The 19,389-nt window shown below is 40.5% G+C and overlaps 1 protein-coding gene across 2 annotated transcripts in view; it reads right to left on the bottom strand.

Annotated features, from left to right (window-relative positions):
• The window catches only part of plcb3 (phospholipase C, beta 3 (phosphatidylinositol-specific)), a 73,919-nt gene that overhangs the window by 8,257 nt on the left and 46,273 nt on the right, over positions 1-19,389 (bottom strand). For both annotated transcript variants that reach the window (XM_010865891.3, XM_010865892.5), the window contains exons 3-22: positions 18,239-18,307; positions 17,200-17,349; positions 15,120-15,199; positions 14,959-15,012; positions 14,301-14,373; positions 12,099-12,199; positions 11,683-11,849; positions 11,152-11,298; positions 10,745-10,902; positions 10,391-10,473; positions 9,960-10,044; positions 8,053-8,212; positions 7,327-7,428; positions 7,144-7,217; positions 3,469-3,565; positions 2,794-3,003; positions 2,303-2,457; positions 1,764-1,925; positions 1,428-1,527; positions 447-551 (exon numbers count right to left, since the gene is read on the bottom strand). In XM_010865891.3, the coding sequence (XP_010864193.1) occupies positions 447-551; positions 1,428-1,527; positions 1,764-1,925; positions 2,303-2,457; positions 2,794-3,003; positions 3,469-3,565; positions 7,144-7,217; positions 7,327-7,428; positions 8,053-8,212; positions 9,960-10,044; positions 10,391-10,473; positions 10,745-10,902; positions 11,152-11,298; positions 11,683-11,849; positions 12,099-12,199; positions 14,301-14,373; positions 14,959-15,012; positions 15,120-15,199; positions 17,200-17,349; positions 18,239-18,307 (2,332 nt within the window). The remainder of the gene's footprint in view (positions 1-446; positions 552-1,427; positions 1,528-1,763; positions 1,926-2,302; positions 2,458-2,793; positions 3,004-3,468; positions 3,566-7,143; positions 7,218-7,326; positions 7,429-8,052; positions 8,213-9,959; positions 10,045-10,390; positions 10,474-10,744; positions 10,903-11,151; positions 11,299-11,682; positions 11,850-12,098; positions 12,200-14,300; positions 14,374-14,958; positions 15,013-15,119; positions 15,200-17,199; positions 17,350-18,238; positions 18,308-19,389) is intronic.

The following is a 19,389-nucleotide window of genomic DNA, read 5'->3' as shown; positions in this document are numbered from 1 at the left end:
ATGTTAAAGGATACTTTGCGGTTTACTTTTGGCTAGGGAGGTAATGTTATGCTTCTGGCTAGCTAGCCTTAACGTTACCATCAATACTGTAGCCTGTTTGTTGTCGTCATGTGAACGCTCCCAACTAAAACTTCTGAAATGAAACCGATTCCAGAATCTACAAAAATGTTGAGGGAGGAGTAGATGTAATTTCAAGGATTAAAACGTGTTATAATAAATTAGTATTCAAAATATGATATTAAATAAGTGAATAATGTATGTTTTTATGCCATGCATGTTTTTTTGTTCATTTGTAAGCTCCAAATCCTCTTATTTCACTCAATGACCTTTGTGCCCTGGCATGTGGCCTCGGTGCCCTAAACATTTTTGTGACACCAAAGACCAAATGGCCTTGTCGCTAAAATGACGAAATTCCAAGCCTGGTTATGGTTAGTATAGTTTCTTACCCTGGTGTTCGTTGGGAATGTAGTCTTGAGCCTCGGTGAAGACCAATAGCGAAGGCAGCATCAGGGGCTGGTTCAGCTCATTCTTCAGACTGATGTAGTGGTAACCTACACGTATAGACAGACATTGTTTTCAGCATCTTTGTGTTGATCAAAATTGTTCTATCCAAAAACAACTTTCTCTAACTTTTATCCCCCCATGTTCTCTCCAAGTTATTTTGTTTTGGCACCAAAGCACAAGGCCAATGCCACATTGGAGTGGCTCAAAAACAAAAAGGTGAATGTCCCCAAGCTTATATCCTGATTTTGATTTTATTAAGAATTTGTGGCATTAATAAAAAAATCGCAGCCCACAAGCATTGTACAACCAACCTGAATAGCCTGTAGCAAATCTGCCAAGAAAAATGAGACAGGATTGATCCGAAACCATGTACAATTCTGCTACATACCAAAACACTTAAATGTGAAATTGCAGCAAAAAGTCCTGAACATTTATGGAAGCAACATATTTATGTTTTTTTCACCATCCAAAAAGCAATGTCACCATACAATAATTGATTTTGATTGTCAGTGTATAAAATGAAATATCAAACTGCACGATTTGACTAATAGTTATTCTATAACATTGGGGAATTGTTCTGGGGTCTTGAATACTTTTGCAAGGCTCTGTATGTACAAATGGTAGGGGGAGAGTGACTAGTCAGTAGGATATATTGTTAAAAGCAAAAAAATACTAGAATATTCAATGAGTGTCTGTGTGAGCTGAGGTGGTCTGCATGTGTTTGTTTAAATTATAAGAACTATGGTGAAATCAGAAAAGGTTGACATTGCTCTGTAAAGATATTTCCAAATGGGGACAGGAAGAGAGAGAGCAGAGGAACCTGTACCAAATGGATCAGTTTGAAAACATGTACTTTTTCATCATTTCTGCAGACAGCTGAAAAACAAAAGACCAATCCCAGAATCCATCATATCTCTACTCACCAGGGCGGATGGTTGAAACAGGGCATATTCGATGTCCCAGGAACTTCCCGTTCTCCTCAAACACTGCTATCCTCAGAGAGGCCAGGGTTGGAAGGACAATCTAGAGGCAGAGAGAAATTATCAGTTTGTCATCAGTTGCTTAATCATGGTTCAGGTTTAGGACACACGAACAGTTGAAAAAAAACTGGTGAATAAACTGCATTTAAATTTCATATTCTAGTCATTTAGCAGATGCAATTATCCACAATTTACAGTTAGTGCATCCATCTTAAGATTGCTAAATTGGACAACAAAACAACTGATTCACAGTAAGTACACCTCACTCAATGAAGTTACCTTGCTAAAGACGAAGACCTCTTCATCCCAAACGGGGTCTAGAGAGTTTCCGTTAGATGTCTTGGTACGATGCTTTCTCTTCGTATCAGCAGGAAGTCCAAATATGTCCACCTCCACATATACGCCCACCTTTTTATCAGTCAGGAACTGGCCCGAGATCACCTGTCAAAAGAAGGACAGATCGTAGAATCTTAGTTAGTAGCCTAGTGGTTACAATGTTGGGCCGTTATTCGAAAGGATGACAGGTGTAATCCTAGAGCTGACAAGAAAAAGTATTCCCAATTTTCCCTAAACTAACTCCAATCCTAAATCTGATTTTAACATAAACCTATCCTTACTTTTAACTGCAATATACTTAATCTGACCCTAACCTTTACTCCATGACTAAACCTAAAACAAACCCCAAAAAGACACTACCAACAAAGGATTTACTCTTAACCTAATCCTGGAAATCGTTTTTTATTACTATGACAGGTTTGACAATCTTTCTGGAAACTTTTGGAACTGGTAAAACCAGGATCACACAAACACACACTTACCTTGATCTTCACGGTGTTGGCTACAATTCCATCCACAATGTTCTCAGTGAAGGGGTCAAAGTGCTTGTCGGTTCTTCTCATGAACTCAGGTTTGAGAAGGTAGCCACTGCGCCCATTGTACTCAAACACACCCATGTTCAACTGCATGGGCAGGTCTGAGAGAGGGGGTTGAGAGAGGGTGGAGGAAGAAGATGTGTTAGCCATAGAAACAAATGAAACAAAGGAACAGAGAGACACACAGGACAGATAGAGGAATAAGAGCAAGATGAGAAAAGAACTCAAGGTTAAGATGAGATCAGAAGTGCAATGGTTGAAGAGTGAAAGGTTATTTCCTAGGGCGTCCCAGTGGTCTAAGCCACTGTTGCAGAGTTGGTTCAAATCCTGCCACTGTTCTTTCAGGAACAACTCTTTCACCACTTTCCTTTCCAATAAGGCATAACATTCCTGAAACCATTAATCTTTAAAAATAAAATAAAAGATGGTGGACTTACCAAGTGTCTGAAAGTTTAATGCCACCATCTGGCAGCCAACGTTCCAAAAGAGTTGTGGCATGTAGTTGGAACTGTCTACTCTGGTGCCTTTTGGATAGATACGACTGAGTTGCTTCTTATTGTACTCAACAAACTCGATAGGAGAACTCTTCAGCGTGTCCATACCCTTGGTTTCCACAAATGACGACATTTCAAAATACTTATTCCTCTCTGAAAGAGAGAGAAAGAAAAGTGAGAGAAAGAAAGGGAGAGAGAAAGAAAAGTAAATAAAGGACGTTGGCTGACAGACCTAGAAACCTATCTTGTGCTATTGTTTAGTTTATATATGATTTCTTTTAATATTTACTCGTTGACAATCTTGATTATTATCATTACTTGAATTATGTTATATTGTAAATACAATTATTAGGGTACACTATGGCAATGTGTACATTGTCAAGTCATGCCAATAAAGAAATTAATTGAAAAGGAAATTGAGAGCATTTCAAAGTCAAAATCAATCTGAGTGTGTATTTATCTTAGCTAATCATTAACTATGAAGAGTCATTTAGCTGGCCTAATGAGCTACATGAGAAAGGTGGTTAGGACAAATGATGCATATCCACCCACACACAAACTTGGCGCCAACCACGGCTTACTACTCATGCCTCGCACTGAAGGCAGGCAGACACTTACTGTTTGCGTTCTCGAAGCTTTTAAACTTAACAGGTTCGATGTAGTTGACCAGAGTCGACATTTCCTCTGTTGCATTCACTTCACTACTGGCTGTACCCTGAGAGAGACAGGGAAAGAAACAGAGAGGAGAGATAGAGAGGGAGAGACCAGGGAGAGAGGTAATGGGGAAAGAGGGACAGGGGAGGGAGAGACAGGGGAGGGAGAGGAGAGAAAGTGTTAATAAATGACTTCCCCATTAAAGGAGCCATTTGGTAGATTTCCAACAAACAAAACAGATTTATAGGGATGACCAAAAGTCAATAAAAAATAAATAAATACATAAATCATGAATAAAAGTTTTTTCAAAACAATGGTATGATGTCATAATAATACTTAGTATTATGCATGTTTACACATTTACAGTTGTGTAAACATGCAGGGTGATGAGTAGTGTTGGCTGCAGTATAGTGCAACAAATTAATGTAGAGTGCTTTAATCACCCTGATATTTGCTACACTAACATAATGTGGACAGCAAATGAGCGAAGGACACTAGGTGTTACAGTGATGCATTCTATTCAGTTGGAGTGTTAGATGGTTACCACCAATAATATTGTACAATAAGTTATTTCCCCTGTGGGCTGCTATCCAACTCAATATAGGTCTTAAAGTGGGAAATATACTGGCCAGATTGACTAGCACTGGCACCACAGTATTCAGCCCAGAAAGAAGCAACTCACTGTGGACAATTGTAAAAATAAAATGACTTAATTTTTCATGCTTCTGCTTTTAGTTTTCCTCACAACCAATTTCAAATACCATATTTAGTTAAAGAATTGCTCTAAGGCAAAAGTATTTTAGAGGAATGTTTTCCTCTGTGTGTCTTATGATTTGTGTGCTCATAATTATTTGGTGTCAGTATTCCCCATACTTAGTACTGTGTAAAACAGAGCATTTTAATAGAAATGTATGTACTTGATGTGTCAACACAGGGCTCATCTGCAGGTCTCAGTAATAAAAATAAAGGTTAAATAACAGAACCATAGTTGGAGAACCATAATGCACGGCACTCATGGCAGCCAATTAAAGGGACCCACAATAACTTTTATAAACAGAATAAAATTGTGTTTAGGAATTACTACATACTGTTTAGTGAAGGGAATAATTATGTTTGAAGTTAATCTGTTTTATGATTCCAGATTGCATTTTTAGGATCAACCAATAGGTGACCGCAGAGGCAAAATGTCAGATCTTGCCGGCTCTTTTGTGATTTTCTTGTTTATTTTTGTCCAGATGTTGTGTAGTATTACCAGTCCCAAATACATTTTGATTAAAATTTAAGTTTACATTCTATAGTTTAACTCGATCCTCATTGTATTATTTAAAACCCAAAGTGCCGGAGTAGAAAGCAAAAATAACAAAACTGTCCAAACACTCATAGATTGCACTGTATACACCAATCAGCCATAACATTATAACCACCTGCCTAATATTGTGTAAGTCCCCCTTTTTATACAATTCAGTTGCCGCGAAAGGTTGCACATGGTCTGCAACAATGTTTAGGTAGGTGGTACATGTCAAAGTAACATCCACATGAATGGCAGGACCCACGGTTTTCCAGCAGAACATTGGCCAAAGCATCACACTGCCTCTGCCGGCTTGCATTCGTCCGATAATGCATCCTGATGCCATGTGTTTTTCATGTAAGCAATGCACACGCACCCGGCCATCCACGCGATGTTAAAGGAAATGTGAGTCATCAAAACAAACCACCTGCTTTTCCTTCCTTGGACCACTTTTGATAGGTACCAACCACTGCACCCCCACAAGGGCTGCAGTTTTGGAGATGTTCTGATCCAGTGGTCTAGCCATCACAAATTGGCCCTTGTCAAAGTCGCTCAGATCCTTAAGTTTGCCCATTTTCCTGCTTCTAACACATCAACTTTGAGGACAGAATGTTCACTTGCTGCCTAGTATATCCCACCCACTGACAGGTTCCATGAAAACGAGATTATCAGTGTTATTCACGTCACTTGTCAGTGGTCATAAGGTTATAAGGTTATGGCTGATCAATGTATAAAAGCTCACTCGGTTAGAATTACACCACAGACACAATTAAAAGCACATGTTGCATAACATTAGTTAGATTGCTACGCTTGCTAGCTGTTACATAGCTAACAGCAAAGGCAAAACCTAGTAAATTTTCTCTTTTTGGCCCGACTAGCCTGACACAGAATAGGCTCTCTTTAACTTGGTATGTTTACCATGGGCACAATACGCGGTAAAAAAATTTATAAAAAAAAATGGAATAGCTTATGTCATACAAACCACAAGTTGTATGACATTAGCTATTCCGTCAAAATGAAGATGTCGAATAATCTTTGAATTCAAAATGATTATGTGACATGCAATCATAAGTCCTGATTGATCTACCCCAGGGGTTCCCAAACGTTTTTGACCAAACAACCCCATTTCAATATCTAAAAATGATTGTGTCCCCAACCATGTGAAGAAAAACGATATCATATATTTTTAAAATTTGAGGCTATGAGAGTCATTGTAAAACATTCCCTCTAAACCCCATTTTCATATCAGGGGACCCCACATTGGACCCCTTGTTTGGGAACCTTATCTACACGCTAATTTGGGGCATGATTTTGTATGGTATGTTTATTTGGATGTCGGGTTAGCTTTAGCATCACTGCGTTCAGTCTTTTGTAATAGTTGTCTGGTTGGTATAGCTGCCCATTCATCTTGGCAAAATGCCTTCTGGTCATTCAAAATCTTGGGTCGCCTTGCATGAACCACACGTTTTAGATCTCCACAGAGCGTCCCATGGCCAGCTTTCGTGCAGAAGAATGCAAATTGTCTTCCAGTATTTTCTGATAACATGCTGCATTCATCTTGCCATCAATTTTCACTAGATTCCCTGTGCCTTTAGAGCTCACACACCCCCAAAACATCAGTGAGCCACCACCATGCTTCACAGTGTTCACTATAGGCCTTGTTGACCCCACTCCAGACATAGTGATTACGGTTGTGACCATAAAGCTCTATTTTGGTCTTGTCATTCCAAATTTCAGTGTGCAAGAGACTGTGAGGCATGTCAAGGTGTTGTCGGCATATTGTAACCAGGGTTTTTTGTGGCATTGGCCAGTATTGTCATATTGTGCTCCTTGAAACAACCACACCACCTTTTTCCAGAGCAACCTGTATTTCTCCTGAGGTTTTTCTATGTATCCCGAACAATTCTTCAGGCAGTTTTGGCTGAAATCTTTCTTGGTCTACCTGACCTTTTCCACTTCTTAATAAGTGATTGAACAGTACTGACTAACATTTTCAGGTCTTTGGATGTCTTTTTATATCCTTTTACATCTTTATAAAGTTCTGTTACCTTGTTATGCAGGTTCTTTTGACAGTTATTTTCTGCTCTAGCCTGCTCAGAGCTAACAAACTCATTGACTATTTATACACAGGCACTAATTGCAATTTAAAAAGCCACAGGTGTGGGAAATTCACCTTTAATTCCCATTTTCATCTGTGTGCGTCACCTTGTGTGTCTGAAACAAGGCCAAACATTCAAGTGTATGTAAACTTTTGATCAGCACCATTTGGGTGATTTGTGTTAACATCTTATGAGCACAACTGTATGGGGGCAACCTAATTGTTAGTATGAAAGCCAAAATAAAGGACTAACCTCATCTGAGTTAGGTTTCTTCAGTTCAGGCACTGGTTCATCTTCCTCCTCTTCCTCGCTCTCTCCCTCGCCTCCTAGAATATATAGATGTGTCAATAACGTCCAGCTGTCTATGTAACTCTGTCCATCGTTCTGTCCCTTCCACCCACCCACCCACATTCTTCATCCAGGAAGTGAACTGACCAAGAGACTTGCGAGGATCTCCATCTTTGATAAGCCTCTCAGCCTGCTTCTCCTCCCCATTAGAAAGCAGCTGGCCAGTCTCGCAGTCACTGAAAGTGGAGTCTGCATGCGTGGTGGGCACACACACACACAAAATACATATGCATGCTATTAGACTGAGTGTGAAAGTTAAACTTGAAAAGGGAAAGAAAATAGAAAATACAGCAAAACATACAATGCCGTTTCCATTGTTAAAAGAAGAGGAGATGCAACACAGTGGTAAACATGCCCCTGTCCCAAATGTTTTCAATGATTTGCAAATCATTGCATTCTGTTTTTATTCACATTTTACACAGTGTCACAACTTTTTGGGAAACAGGGTTGTACACAACCAGCAGTAAGTGCGTGTGTCTAGATTTTCCTGTTTTACATTCTTAGTGAGGAACTAAGAAAAGTTCACTACAAAAGCTCTTCAATCAAACAAATGTATTTTATAAAGCAGTTTTTACATCAGCAGTTGTCACCAAGTGCTTTTACGGGTACCAAGCCTGAAATCCCAAAGAGAAAGCAACAACTAAGTTGATCAACTGGGGCTAGGAAAAATTTCCTAGTAGGTCGGAAGGAAGAAACCCAGAGAAGAAACAGACTCTGAGGTGTGGCTAGTTCTCTTCTGGATGAGGATTACGTTTTGGACCATAAAACCAACGTCTTTGAGTATGTGTGTGTAAGTGTGTTCAGTATATATACCATGAGCAGGTGAAGAAGCCATGTCCACAGCATCCTCTCCTGTCCTCCTCCGACAGCTGCCCCCGCTGGATGCTCTGTTGTGCTGGTGCTTCTTCTTGTTCTTAATCAGAATCTTACCCAGCAGCTCCTGTGGTGACGGTAAGGGCTGTCCTGGGACCAGCTGTTAGAGGGGACATTATTCAATATGTTCATACCTTTTGGGGGGGGGGGGGTAAGCTTGTGTTTAGAGTTTTGGTCTCACAACTAAAATTGGTTTGAATTGACAAAGTAAAAGCCCTGTTGATGTGCCCTTCTGCTAAGCCCTTAAATATAATTGCTTAAATATAATTGCCCTGTACGTGGCACCGCTTAAGAGTGTCTGCTAAGTGACTAAAAAGTCAAAGCATCTATAGAAAAATAGTAAATTAAGCAATATCTATGGAACCAAATTGAGCTCAAATGTAATGTCTGTAAGAAAAGAAATACGTAACTGAAATATTTCATAGTATGAAAAAATTCGATCATAGGAAAAAAATAGATTCAAACGTCAGAAAATGTATCCTAAAATCATTAAATGGATTTTCGCATCCGACCTTAAAAATGCGTCATTCAAACAAGTTTTTTCTACGTTCGCTTCTTCTTACAATTACAATTTATTTCCAGCTTCATTCTAATCATGTTTTCTCAAAACCAAGTTTTGAGCCACTATTGGTGTGGAGGCGGGGCTTTATCTAGGCACTGTTGCCATGGTCACAGACACAGATATTGATGAAAGTTTGTGTTCTGTAGGTAATATGTACCCCAACATAATCTCCCCCCAGATTACCAGGGTGACTGGAGCATATAAAACACGACAAACTCACGGCTTGTCAGGCCTCTCAGTGCAGACTTATGTGTGTGCTATGGTTTATGTAACTAATTAATAACTATCAAAGTTAATTTAATATACAGTTGTTCTTCATGTAAAAAATGGGCCGTTATTGGGGTGGCACAAAAAATAACTGCTTTTTTGCTGTGATGTTTCCAAACCATTAGGCTTAGAACAAATGGTAATTAGCCCCTGTCTAACTTCAGTCACTTGGACACATTAAACTTTAATCAATATCTGTGTCTGTGACCATGGCAACAGTGACGTCGATGTTACCTGGGAATAGCAGTTTATTATTTTGCTTAAATGTACACATTTAGCCTAGTTCATACAATTATTCTTGAAGTTCAACTTCGCTCCACATGTTGCATTGGGAAAGCAGTGCATGGAAAGGCTAAGATTTTCACCTTATTATGGGGTGATTCATGGCTAATTGGGTGCGAGAATGCCAATAGAGGCTCAAAACCTGGTTTTGAGAAAACAAGACTCGAACGAATGTGGGAAGAAACTGTAATCGTAAGAAGAAGCGAATGTGGATTTTTTTTAAGATCGGACACAAAAATCCATTTAATGATTTTAGGATACACTTTTTCCACGCTTTAATCAATTTTTTTCATACAATTTAATTTAGTTTTTTCAAACTATGAAATATTTCAGTTATGTTTTTCTTTTCTTACAGTCAATACCTTTGAGCTCAATTTGGCTCCATAAATATCTTGCTATTCATCTGATATTATGAAGCTAAGGGAGAACACAGGGTCAGCTGTTAAAAACCAAGAACACAGCCAAAGATTGGTGTGCATTTACATAGGCATCTCAATTAACATTCAAATCAGATGTTCTTGGTCAAAAGTTCAATTAGTGGAAACTTTTGGGAATTAGGCTTCCCATGAGACTTATGAGGAATGATCTGAACTCATTTAAATAAAAACAGTTAAGAGAGTCTGGAGTCAGGTCATAGAGGAGACATGTTAGACTAACAGAAAATATTATTAGGGTTAGTACATGGGTTCCAAAACTTTCTTGGCCTGTGAAACTTCTAACCCTTTGCAAGACCCACCGGATATTTCTCCAGAGGGTCAATGAGCAGGGCGTCTCCAAAGATTGTCCGGCAATACTCTGCCATCTTGGCCTGCTGCTTCGCACTAAGAAAGGAATAGAGAAAGATGAAGACAGAAAATAGATTTTTTTTTAATAACACATCCACATGTGTAACAACACCCACCCCCAATGCACACACCCCACACCTCGAAAAAACACAAGTAAAGGGAGAGGGGGAAGAAAGAAAGAGGGGGAAGAGAGAAACACTAGAGGAAGATAAAAATAGAGGAAGAGATGCGAAGATGGTGGGGGCAGAGGGAGAGGGGGAGATGGGGGGGCAGAGGGGGGCGAGACAGAGTGGGAGAGGAAGACCAAGATGGAGAATGTGTGAGGGAGAGAGTGTGTGAGGGTGAAAGAGGGAGGGAGAGAGCGAGATAATGGTTTACTCACGAGTCAACATGGTTTTCAAAGGAGAGTATGACAGGATATGGAGAAGACTTGAATGCACTCTCTGCTATTGCTTCAATAACTTCCTATAGCAAGAGACAGAATTTAATGAAAGATGAATAGAAAGAAAAAGATGGATTGAAAGAAAAAAAGATACAAAGAGTGTGAGAAAATTGTAAGTTTATGTATTCCATTGTTGACGATCTCAAGACTGCGGGGCTCAGGTCAAAAGCAGTGTACTACATAGGTGCTAGGGTGTGATTGGAGACAACGCATTTAAACTGTCCTGGAATCCTGAATGCGCTCTCATTGGGTCATGCTGAAGTGCGTGATAAAAACACACACATACACACACACCTTGAAGGGTATCTCTGTGGTCATGGTGAAGCCATGTGTGATGTAGGGTTCATCGTCTTGCGGCCGTCCTTTCCAACAGTCCAGCTCGATACAGCGACATCCAGTCAGCAACACCTGACGATACATCTCCACTGACGACAGACCAGTCAGCTGACCAACTGGAGGTGAGGGAGAGAGATGTGAACTGAGAGTGCGTGCACCCATGCGGATAGAATTGGGATGTCTGCAAAAATGGGATGGTGGCCAGTTCCTGTTTTACTGAACAGTTCCCTGCTTTCTTTGAACGCAGACTTCCAAAGGATTGGTCAAACTCTTCATTCCCTCCTTGCCTGGCAACTATGACGTGCGTATGAGGTGAAAAACTAACATGAGACTCTGTTCTTGTGTATGTTTCTGTGTGTGTTTACCTGTGAGGTAAGTGTTGTGTGACGAGTTGATGAAGTAATGGGACAGTGGCTGGTTCATGTCATCTATAATGTCTAGTCTCTCTGGTGGGACGATGGTATTCTCCTCTCCTCCTAGATACTTGGTAAACCCCATCAGACTAATTTGGTCTGCGGGAGGTTGAAAAAAAAGGTATTCAACGAGAATAAGAGAAAGAGACAGAAAGGGAAGGAGAGACAGTACATAGATTAAAACACTTAAAATTTGTTTATCCTTTTGCAAATGCGGGTAATGTCAAGTAAAAAGTAGATTTTCTTTCTTAACTGTTTTACTACAAATTTTCCACATTTGCATTGGAAATGTACACAAATCTTTCCCAATCCAATAAAGCCATTACATTTCATTGAGAGAGAGAAAGATTATTTCTTAAATTAATGAGGGGATTGAGGGAGGGGACCAGAAAGAATGAGGGACAAAGAGGATGAACGACCCAAAGAAACTAAACCAACACACACACGCACAAAACACACACACACACACACACACACACACACCTCTCTCCAGCTGGCTGGCGTTACTCTCGTATTTCTCCATCAGCTGTCGAATTTGTTCCCTCTTTAGCGGAGGGTACAGTACCTCGTTGAGTCGAGAGTCTCTTTGACGTCTGTTTATAAAGTCTGTCAGCTGATCGAGGGAAAGAAATGGCTTCCCCTTAGAGCCACTGTGAGAATGAGGGGGAGAAAGAGAGAGGAACAGAGAAATAGGAGGATGGGAGAGAGGGGGACATGGAGAGAAAGGAGAGGGAGGAATGTTTGTTGTTTAGAGAGAGATTAGGTTGGCGTGGTTGGATTTGTTATATTAGAGGGAGATTTTTTTTTTTATATGTGCGTATATATGTGTGTGAGCGAGCACATATGTTAATGGGTTAAATGTGCGTGTGTGCACATGCATGTGTATCTGTGTGACTCACAGCTCTACGAAGATGCGTTCTATTTCTGGACGTAGACAGAGACTGTGAAGAAAACTCTGGAACATCTCCCATGTAAAATCATCTGGTTTAATGCCTTCCACCTGGAGTAAATGGCAGAAACAGATGAAGAATGATAACCCATTTCAAATCCAATACTCCACATTCAGTTATCTATATCGGTAGAAGTTAGACCAATGTAAAAAAACAAAAAAACAAGAGATAGTGAGCTAAATGACTAGTGTTGGTAGCGCCATAGCTAACGGATGAACCAGAAGCTCAAAGGCAGCCCTTTAGAATCCCATGTCAGACAGTAATAAAAAAGGTGAAATTATCTGGCAAGTAGGTTCATATCACAAGGGTCCTTGAGCTAGGCCCATAACCCAACAACATGGTAAAAAGCTGAACACAATTTTTTTTGTTTTTTGGCTTTGACTGTGGACAATAGTTATATTGCATTGTTACCACTAAAATCTGCAAGTCTATCCATATGCTTCAGATGTGCTAACATCTGGGATTTGGTGCAAATATCTTAGCAATTAACAAGAATACTGTGCTGATATCTGCAAATTCATTGTCCTACTGCATACAGTATGTTTCAACAGTTTGTAGATTTGCTGCCTGATACATTACAGGCAGGATTAAATTTCAGCTCCATTATGCTATCAGCATTGCGACAATGACAAACTACCTGCCACACCTGAAACCAATCATAATACATTTTGTTAATTCATTATATTTTATTATTATAACTTTATTTCAACAAGGAACACAGACTAAGACCAAGGTCTCTTCTAAAGCTTGGCCGTACAATGATTACAAACAGAAAAAAACACAGAACAGACAAAACAAGACGATCACAGATAGCAGAAGACAAAATAGATTGCTTTAAACATAGATGTTATTCCCTTAGAGGCCTCAGGTTTTAATGGATATTGGACCGTTCCATACCTTCTAGCCCAGGGACCTAGAGACCATGCACAGACCCCTTCAACACACACATAGCTTCTTTAAAGTTTTATAACCTTTGTCAATCACAAAGACCACAGCTGATTGTTATTACTCCTGTTCACAAGGCCGAAAGCACAATCAAGGATCAAATATCAGCAGTCCTTGTGCTTTAACAGGAAGTCGATTTAGCTTGCTGTGATTCTGACAGAGGATGATCCAATTTCCCTAACAGGCCTTTTTCTGTTATTGTACCAGCAGGGGGCAGAAGAAAACAGCAATGAAACAAGCTACATAAAACAGTTACCGTGGCAACGCACTATGACTGAAGGCATTGGTGGGTGCGTGTGTGTGTGTGTGCGTGTATGTTTGCCCATGTCCAAGTGTGTTTTCACAGGGGACAAATGGACAGAGGTCAATGGAGAGAACTACCACGTGGTAAGGGAGAAAATGGGCTTGAACTTTGACCCTTTCACATGATGCCGCTCCAAAAACCATGATCGAGTCCCAGTTGGGACCCTGTTCCCTATATAGTGCACTACTTCTGAACAGAGGCCTCTGTAAAAGGAGTGAAGTATAAAGGGAACATTGTGTCACTTGTGACACAACCCCATTCATTATGACTAGACTGTATTGCTTCAGGGTGAAGTTTATTTTCAGTACAGATCTCGGATCAGCTTGCCCTCCCATACAATTCTAACCTTAAAGATTTAAGGGTAAAAAGGAAAACTAAAATTTTAATCTTAAAGATTTCTGTGTGAAATAGGTGAAGATGTAAAGACCGAGCAGTGTTTGTATTGATGGTAGAACCGGTTTTCACTAGGTGAAACTGCTTACATCTAAATTGTAACGGAACACTGCCAATTTCAGCAATGCATTTTGTTAAAACCTTTACCACACTGCTAACTTTGGATTTATCCCTGACACTACATAAGAACCCAAAAGTCAATTTCTTTGTTTCAACAATTTACATAAGACAACAGACTTTGTGGCTGTTTTAACAAATGCCAACCATGACAGACGTGGTTGATGAGTCTATTTGAACACTGACCACTGTTCAAAGCATAAAGGAAGGAATCTGAATTTGTTATTGATAACTGTTGAAGGGGGTCTGTGATTATGGATTGACAATGGACTGCTTAACTGATTACGTTACAATAAAAATAAATGAAGGAATTTGAAGCAGAAATGCAACTGCTAAGTATAAAATGAGGTGACTATGAATAAGTATGAATTATATGTTAAATGTTTTATTACCCTGTTGGTGACCAGACCGCACTGTTCCAGGGCTGTCTCCACTCTCTTCTTATCAGAAAACATTTTGAGGATACTGCGAGAAAGAGGAAGGATAGAGAGGAAGAGAGATGTCAGGGGCGACCAGGAAGACGGGAAAGAACACGAGCAGGAGGGGAGAAAAGGTGGGAGGAAACAGGTGGGGAGAGAGAGGGTGAGTGGGAAAAGGGAAAGACAGAGGGCAATTTATTCAAGACTGATGTTTTGTCAACACTGTAGGGTTTTGTTTGGCCAATAAACAACTTTAATTGAATGAAACTGAGGGAGAGAGAACACGCTATCTTAACCACTCAAACTTAATTGGGTGTAATAATGAAGTTGACCTAGCCACGTTTCATTTAGTTTGCAGACACAGCACTACATCTGAATCTCAGTTACACCGAAATTAGTTGAGCGAGAAATTGAAAAAGAGAAAGTGAGAGAAGGTGTGTGTGTGTGTGTGTGTGTGTGTGTGTGTGTGTGAGTGAGTGAGTGGAGTGAGTGAGAGCATTAGAGCAAATGAGAGAAAGTGAAACTGGGATATTAGACTGAAAGAGAAGTGGCAAGTCAATGTTGAGCTGTGACAGGAAAAGCAGAAGTGTGTGTAGGTGTCTTTGTTTCATAAATAGCAGAAGTTTCTCACTTCTTCACTGGGATCTTTCCATCCTGATTAACTTGCAACTTTAACCTGGTGTACCTGAGACAAAAAGAGGGGGGGAGACCATGAACAATCTTGCACTGTTAGTGGAATAATTGGAGTATAAGATACACAAACAGACACATGCGCATACAGCCACAACTTACGCTTTGAGGAGGAAGGTGTTGCGAGATGCATTCTGGGAAAGGATGTTTGTGGCTAGTTTAAACAATTCATCTGTCCACACCTGAAAACAAAGTGCACAATGATTTTTAAATACTTTTGAATACACACACACACACACACACACACACACACACACACACACACACACACACAGAGTTAGGTCTGGAAATAACTGGACACTGACACAAGTTTTGTTATTTTGGCTGTTTACCAAAATATATTCAAGTTACAGTTAAATAATTAATATGGGCTTAAAGTGCAATCTCTCAGTTTGAAGCCATTCATATCCAAATTGGAAGAAGGGTTTAAGAATTACAACTCTTTAATATGTAGGCCCCTCTTTTTCAAGTGACCAAAAGTAATTGGACAATTAACTCAAAAGCTGTTTTATGGACAGGTATGGGCTACTCCTTTGTTATTTCTTAATCAATTGAGCAGGTAAAAGGTCTGGAGTTGATTCCAGGTGTGGCATTCACATTTGGAAGCTGGTGCTGTGAACCCACAACATGCTGTCAAATGAGCTCTCAAAGTAAGTGAAACAGGCCATCCTTCAGAGAGACAGCAGAAACATTAGGAGTGGCCAAATCAATAGTTTGGTACATTCTTAAAAAAAGAACGCACTGGTGAGCACTGCAACACAAAAAGGCTTCCACAGAAGTCAATAGTGGTAGATGATCATAGGTTTCTTTCTATGGCAAAGAAAAAACCCTTCACAACATCCAGCCAAGTGAAGAACATTCTCCAGGAGGTAGGCATATCATTATTCAAGTCTACCATAAAAAAAAAGACATTACAAGACCAAATACAGTGTTCACTACAATGTGCAAACCATTCATAAACCTCAGGAATAAAAAGGCCAGATTAGACTTGTTCTGGAACAGCATACTTTAGATAGATGAAACTAAGATCAACCAGTACCAGAATGATGGGAAGAAAAATGTATGCAGAAGGCTTGGAATGGCTTATGATCTGAAGCATACCACATCATCTGTAAAACACAGTGGAGGCAGTGTGATGGCATGGGCATACATGGCTTCCAATAGCACTGGGTGTCTAGTGTTTATTGATGATGTGACAGAAGACAGAAGCAGCGGGATGAATTCTGAAGTGAATAGGGATATATTGTCAGCTCAGATTCAGCCAAATGCAGCAAAGTTGATTGGAATGGCGCTTCTCTTTACAGATGGACAATGACCCAAAATGTACTGTGAAAACAACCCGGGAGTTTTGAAAGGCGAAGAAATTGAATATTCTGCAATGGCTGAGTCAATCACCTGATCTCAACCCGATCAAGAATGCATTTCACTTGAATGCATTTCACTGAAGACAAAACTTAAGGCAGAAAGACCGACAAACAAGGAACAACTGAAGACAGCTGCAGTAAAGGCCTGGCAAAGCATCACAAAGGAGGAAACCCAGTGTTTGGTGATGTCCATGCGTTCCAGACTTCAAGCAGTCATTGCCTGCAAAGGATCCTCAATGAGGTATTAAAAATGAAAATGTTATTTATGATTGTGTTAATGTGTAACCTGAAATAAGGTGACCTGAAATAAACCTCAAATCCATTGAGGCGGCATACAGAACCAAAATTGTGTCAGTGTCCAAATATTTCTGGACCTAACTGTACACACACACACACACACACACACGCACATAGGGGAAAAGAGGAGGAAGGAAAGAGAAAACAAGAGAGTGAATGAGAAAGTGTGGGGGGGGGGTTGAAGAACCTATCCTAATAGTGAATAGACAAACATATGAAGGATAGGGTCATGAAGGGAGAGAGAGAGAAGGGCCAAAGGGAAAAAGAGGTGTGTCAGAAAAGTGGAGATGCAGGAATTAGTTGAACAGGATAAAGGAATAAGAGGACAGATCGAGGGGAGTCAGTGATAGAGGGATGAGAAGAGGGATGAGCGGACAAGGAGTGAGCGGCAGTGAGATGAGTTAAGGGATGACAGTGAAAGACACGAGAACAGAGAGTGAAGTTTCAGTGAAGTGATCAGGGTAGACAGAGAAGACAGGTGAAATGAGGGATGGATGAATGAGAGATGTTTCGATTGTAACCTTGGCGGTTTCCTCATTCATAGCCTGGAAGTTGAGAAAGGAGACATTGACCAGGTCGTTGCCATGGACGACCGTGACCAACTTTGCCTCCACGCTAACGCCTGCCTCGCCCGGTTTACCGAATCCCAGCACTTCTCGGACACGTGGCTCCTATCGCAAAGCACATAAATCATACTAAACACATGCAGTCAAGGTGTCAAGAAGTACACTAGGTAGGAAATAGGGCGGTACTGGGAATGAAATACAGTATGTAGGAAACAGGGTGAGGACTGCCACCACAATTCTATTGATGCAGTGTGTATGTTCAGAGGTTCATTTATAAGCATTATCTGATAGAATGTATCACATTCAGCATTTCAAGTATTACTTCTAACCCAGATAATGCTTTAATCACTGAGGAAGGATGCAGAAGTATTATTGGAAGAGCGTGAGACTGCTTTTGTTTTTGTGTCTTTACCTTTAGGTCTTCATTTAATTTCAGTCATCTGGTTTGTTTTCTTAAATGCTTTTAAAGAGGAATGACCCAAACTATTGTTAATTTGTTGCTTTAAATTATGCGGGGGGAAAAACTGCTGTGGTTAATGTCAGGGTCGGGAGAAGGAGATTTAGGCGACCTCAGTTCGCCACTTGCAATAATTTCCTGTTCCAGTGGGAGTATTTCTGTTAGACAGTTGATCCACTCGGTCACCTTTAGACTCTTAAACAAGGCGTTGCACACACACACCTTTCAGTTTTTGGTGAACGTTTCACACTTAAGCTCACTTCTGGTGTGTGTTTGCATTACTAGTAGGGACCAGAATTCCAAAAAATTCCCCACAGTTAGTAAATCCATCAATATCACATTCCACCAGATGTCTTTACGGTCCCAAAGTTCAGAATGGAGTTTAAACCCCAAAAGTCAATGGGAAGGTGGGGTTATCTAGACTTAATGCAGAGAATTGCGCTGAGAGTTAACCAAAACATGAATGGATTAAATGCATCATTTTCGTCCATCATGAAGTGTTCAGGAACTGAAAACAAACACACACAAGTTACCGACCTTTGGCAATTTGGCAAACTTCCCTGTTCTGGTATCCCTGATCTGGCTGATATCCAGAATTTCCACCTCCTGGAAAAAAGAGAGATAATAGAACAGACATAAACAGTTTGTTAATATATCGTGTTCGGTCTCCCTTGCATTACTTAAAACAGGTTTGAATTTGGATTTTCAATACATTCTTACATGCAAGGTGAAATTAGTTATTTTTTCAGAAGGATGGAGAGAAATACAGTACTGAATGAGAGGAAGCGGGACAGACACCAAAAAGAGTTATGGAACAAGAAAAGGAAGCAGAGCAAAAGTCGAACGGAAGCTTTTGTCACATTTTTCCCCTCCAAACCTGCTAACTCTTATTAAGCATTGCTCCTTTCTCCTCTCAGTCACTTCTCTCATCCGTCTCTCAAACATAAACAGCATGGGAGAGCGGAGCGGCAAAAAGTTTAAAGAGGTTTCCGGCAGCTTCTATGACTGTTTAAAGTCACACTGACAGCCAGCAAACTTGAAAGGGACTGAAAAATCACCCAGATGACTGGAAAAGAAACCATTGGAAGCGGAATGAGAGGAAGACAAGGAAGTAGAGGGATAGAAAGAGAGAAGTAGAGAGGGATGGTGCATTGGAGGGCAGCATGATTGTAAAGGGGACCATAAACAGACTTGCAGCCACACTGTAAATATTTGTGCTGTGAAGCTGAATGAGAGCTCTCCCTCCCTCTCTCCATCCCTGCCTCCCTCCCTGTATTTCCTTCTTCATTTCTCTCCAGACATTTCCCTAAAGTAGCAGTCATTAAAGGTTAAAGGTTAGGACTAATAGACCTATAGGATTTGGTTATTCTCCAGGAGCTTATCCCTGATTGACCCGTGGGGAGTCGTACTTCCTGAGGAAGAAAGCTTCTGGGTCGTTAGGACGTTTATATCCTCTCCCTGAGGCGCTCCCGCACTCACCTCTCCCAGAGGCCTTGGTTTCATTATATCGCCATGACGTTTCCCTGGAAACCTCGCAAACAGACTCACTTTCAAGCCGACCACCAAGAGGGCACTCTACATGTGGATGTGTGGGTCCATTTCTCTGTGACCATTAATTACAGCTATACCTGGCCAGGTAAAGACCAGAACCCTTGGGTCTCTCTGATATACGCGCACAAAAACACACA

This window comes from Esox lucius, chromosome 24 (genome assembly GCF_011004845.1).
Source record: "Esox lucius isolate fEsoLuc1 chromosome 24, fEsoLuc1.pri, whole genome shotgun sequence".
In the NCBI taxonomy this organism is placed as follows: Eukaryota; Metazoa; Chordata; class Actinopteri; order Esociformes; family Esocidae; genus Esox; species Esox lucius.
Note: the sequence above shows the minus strand (reverse complement) of the source record. Positions and strands in the feature narration are given on the sequence as shown.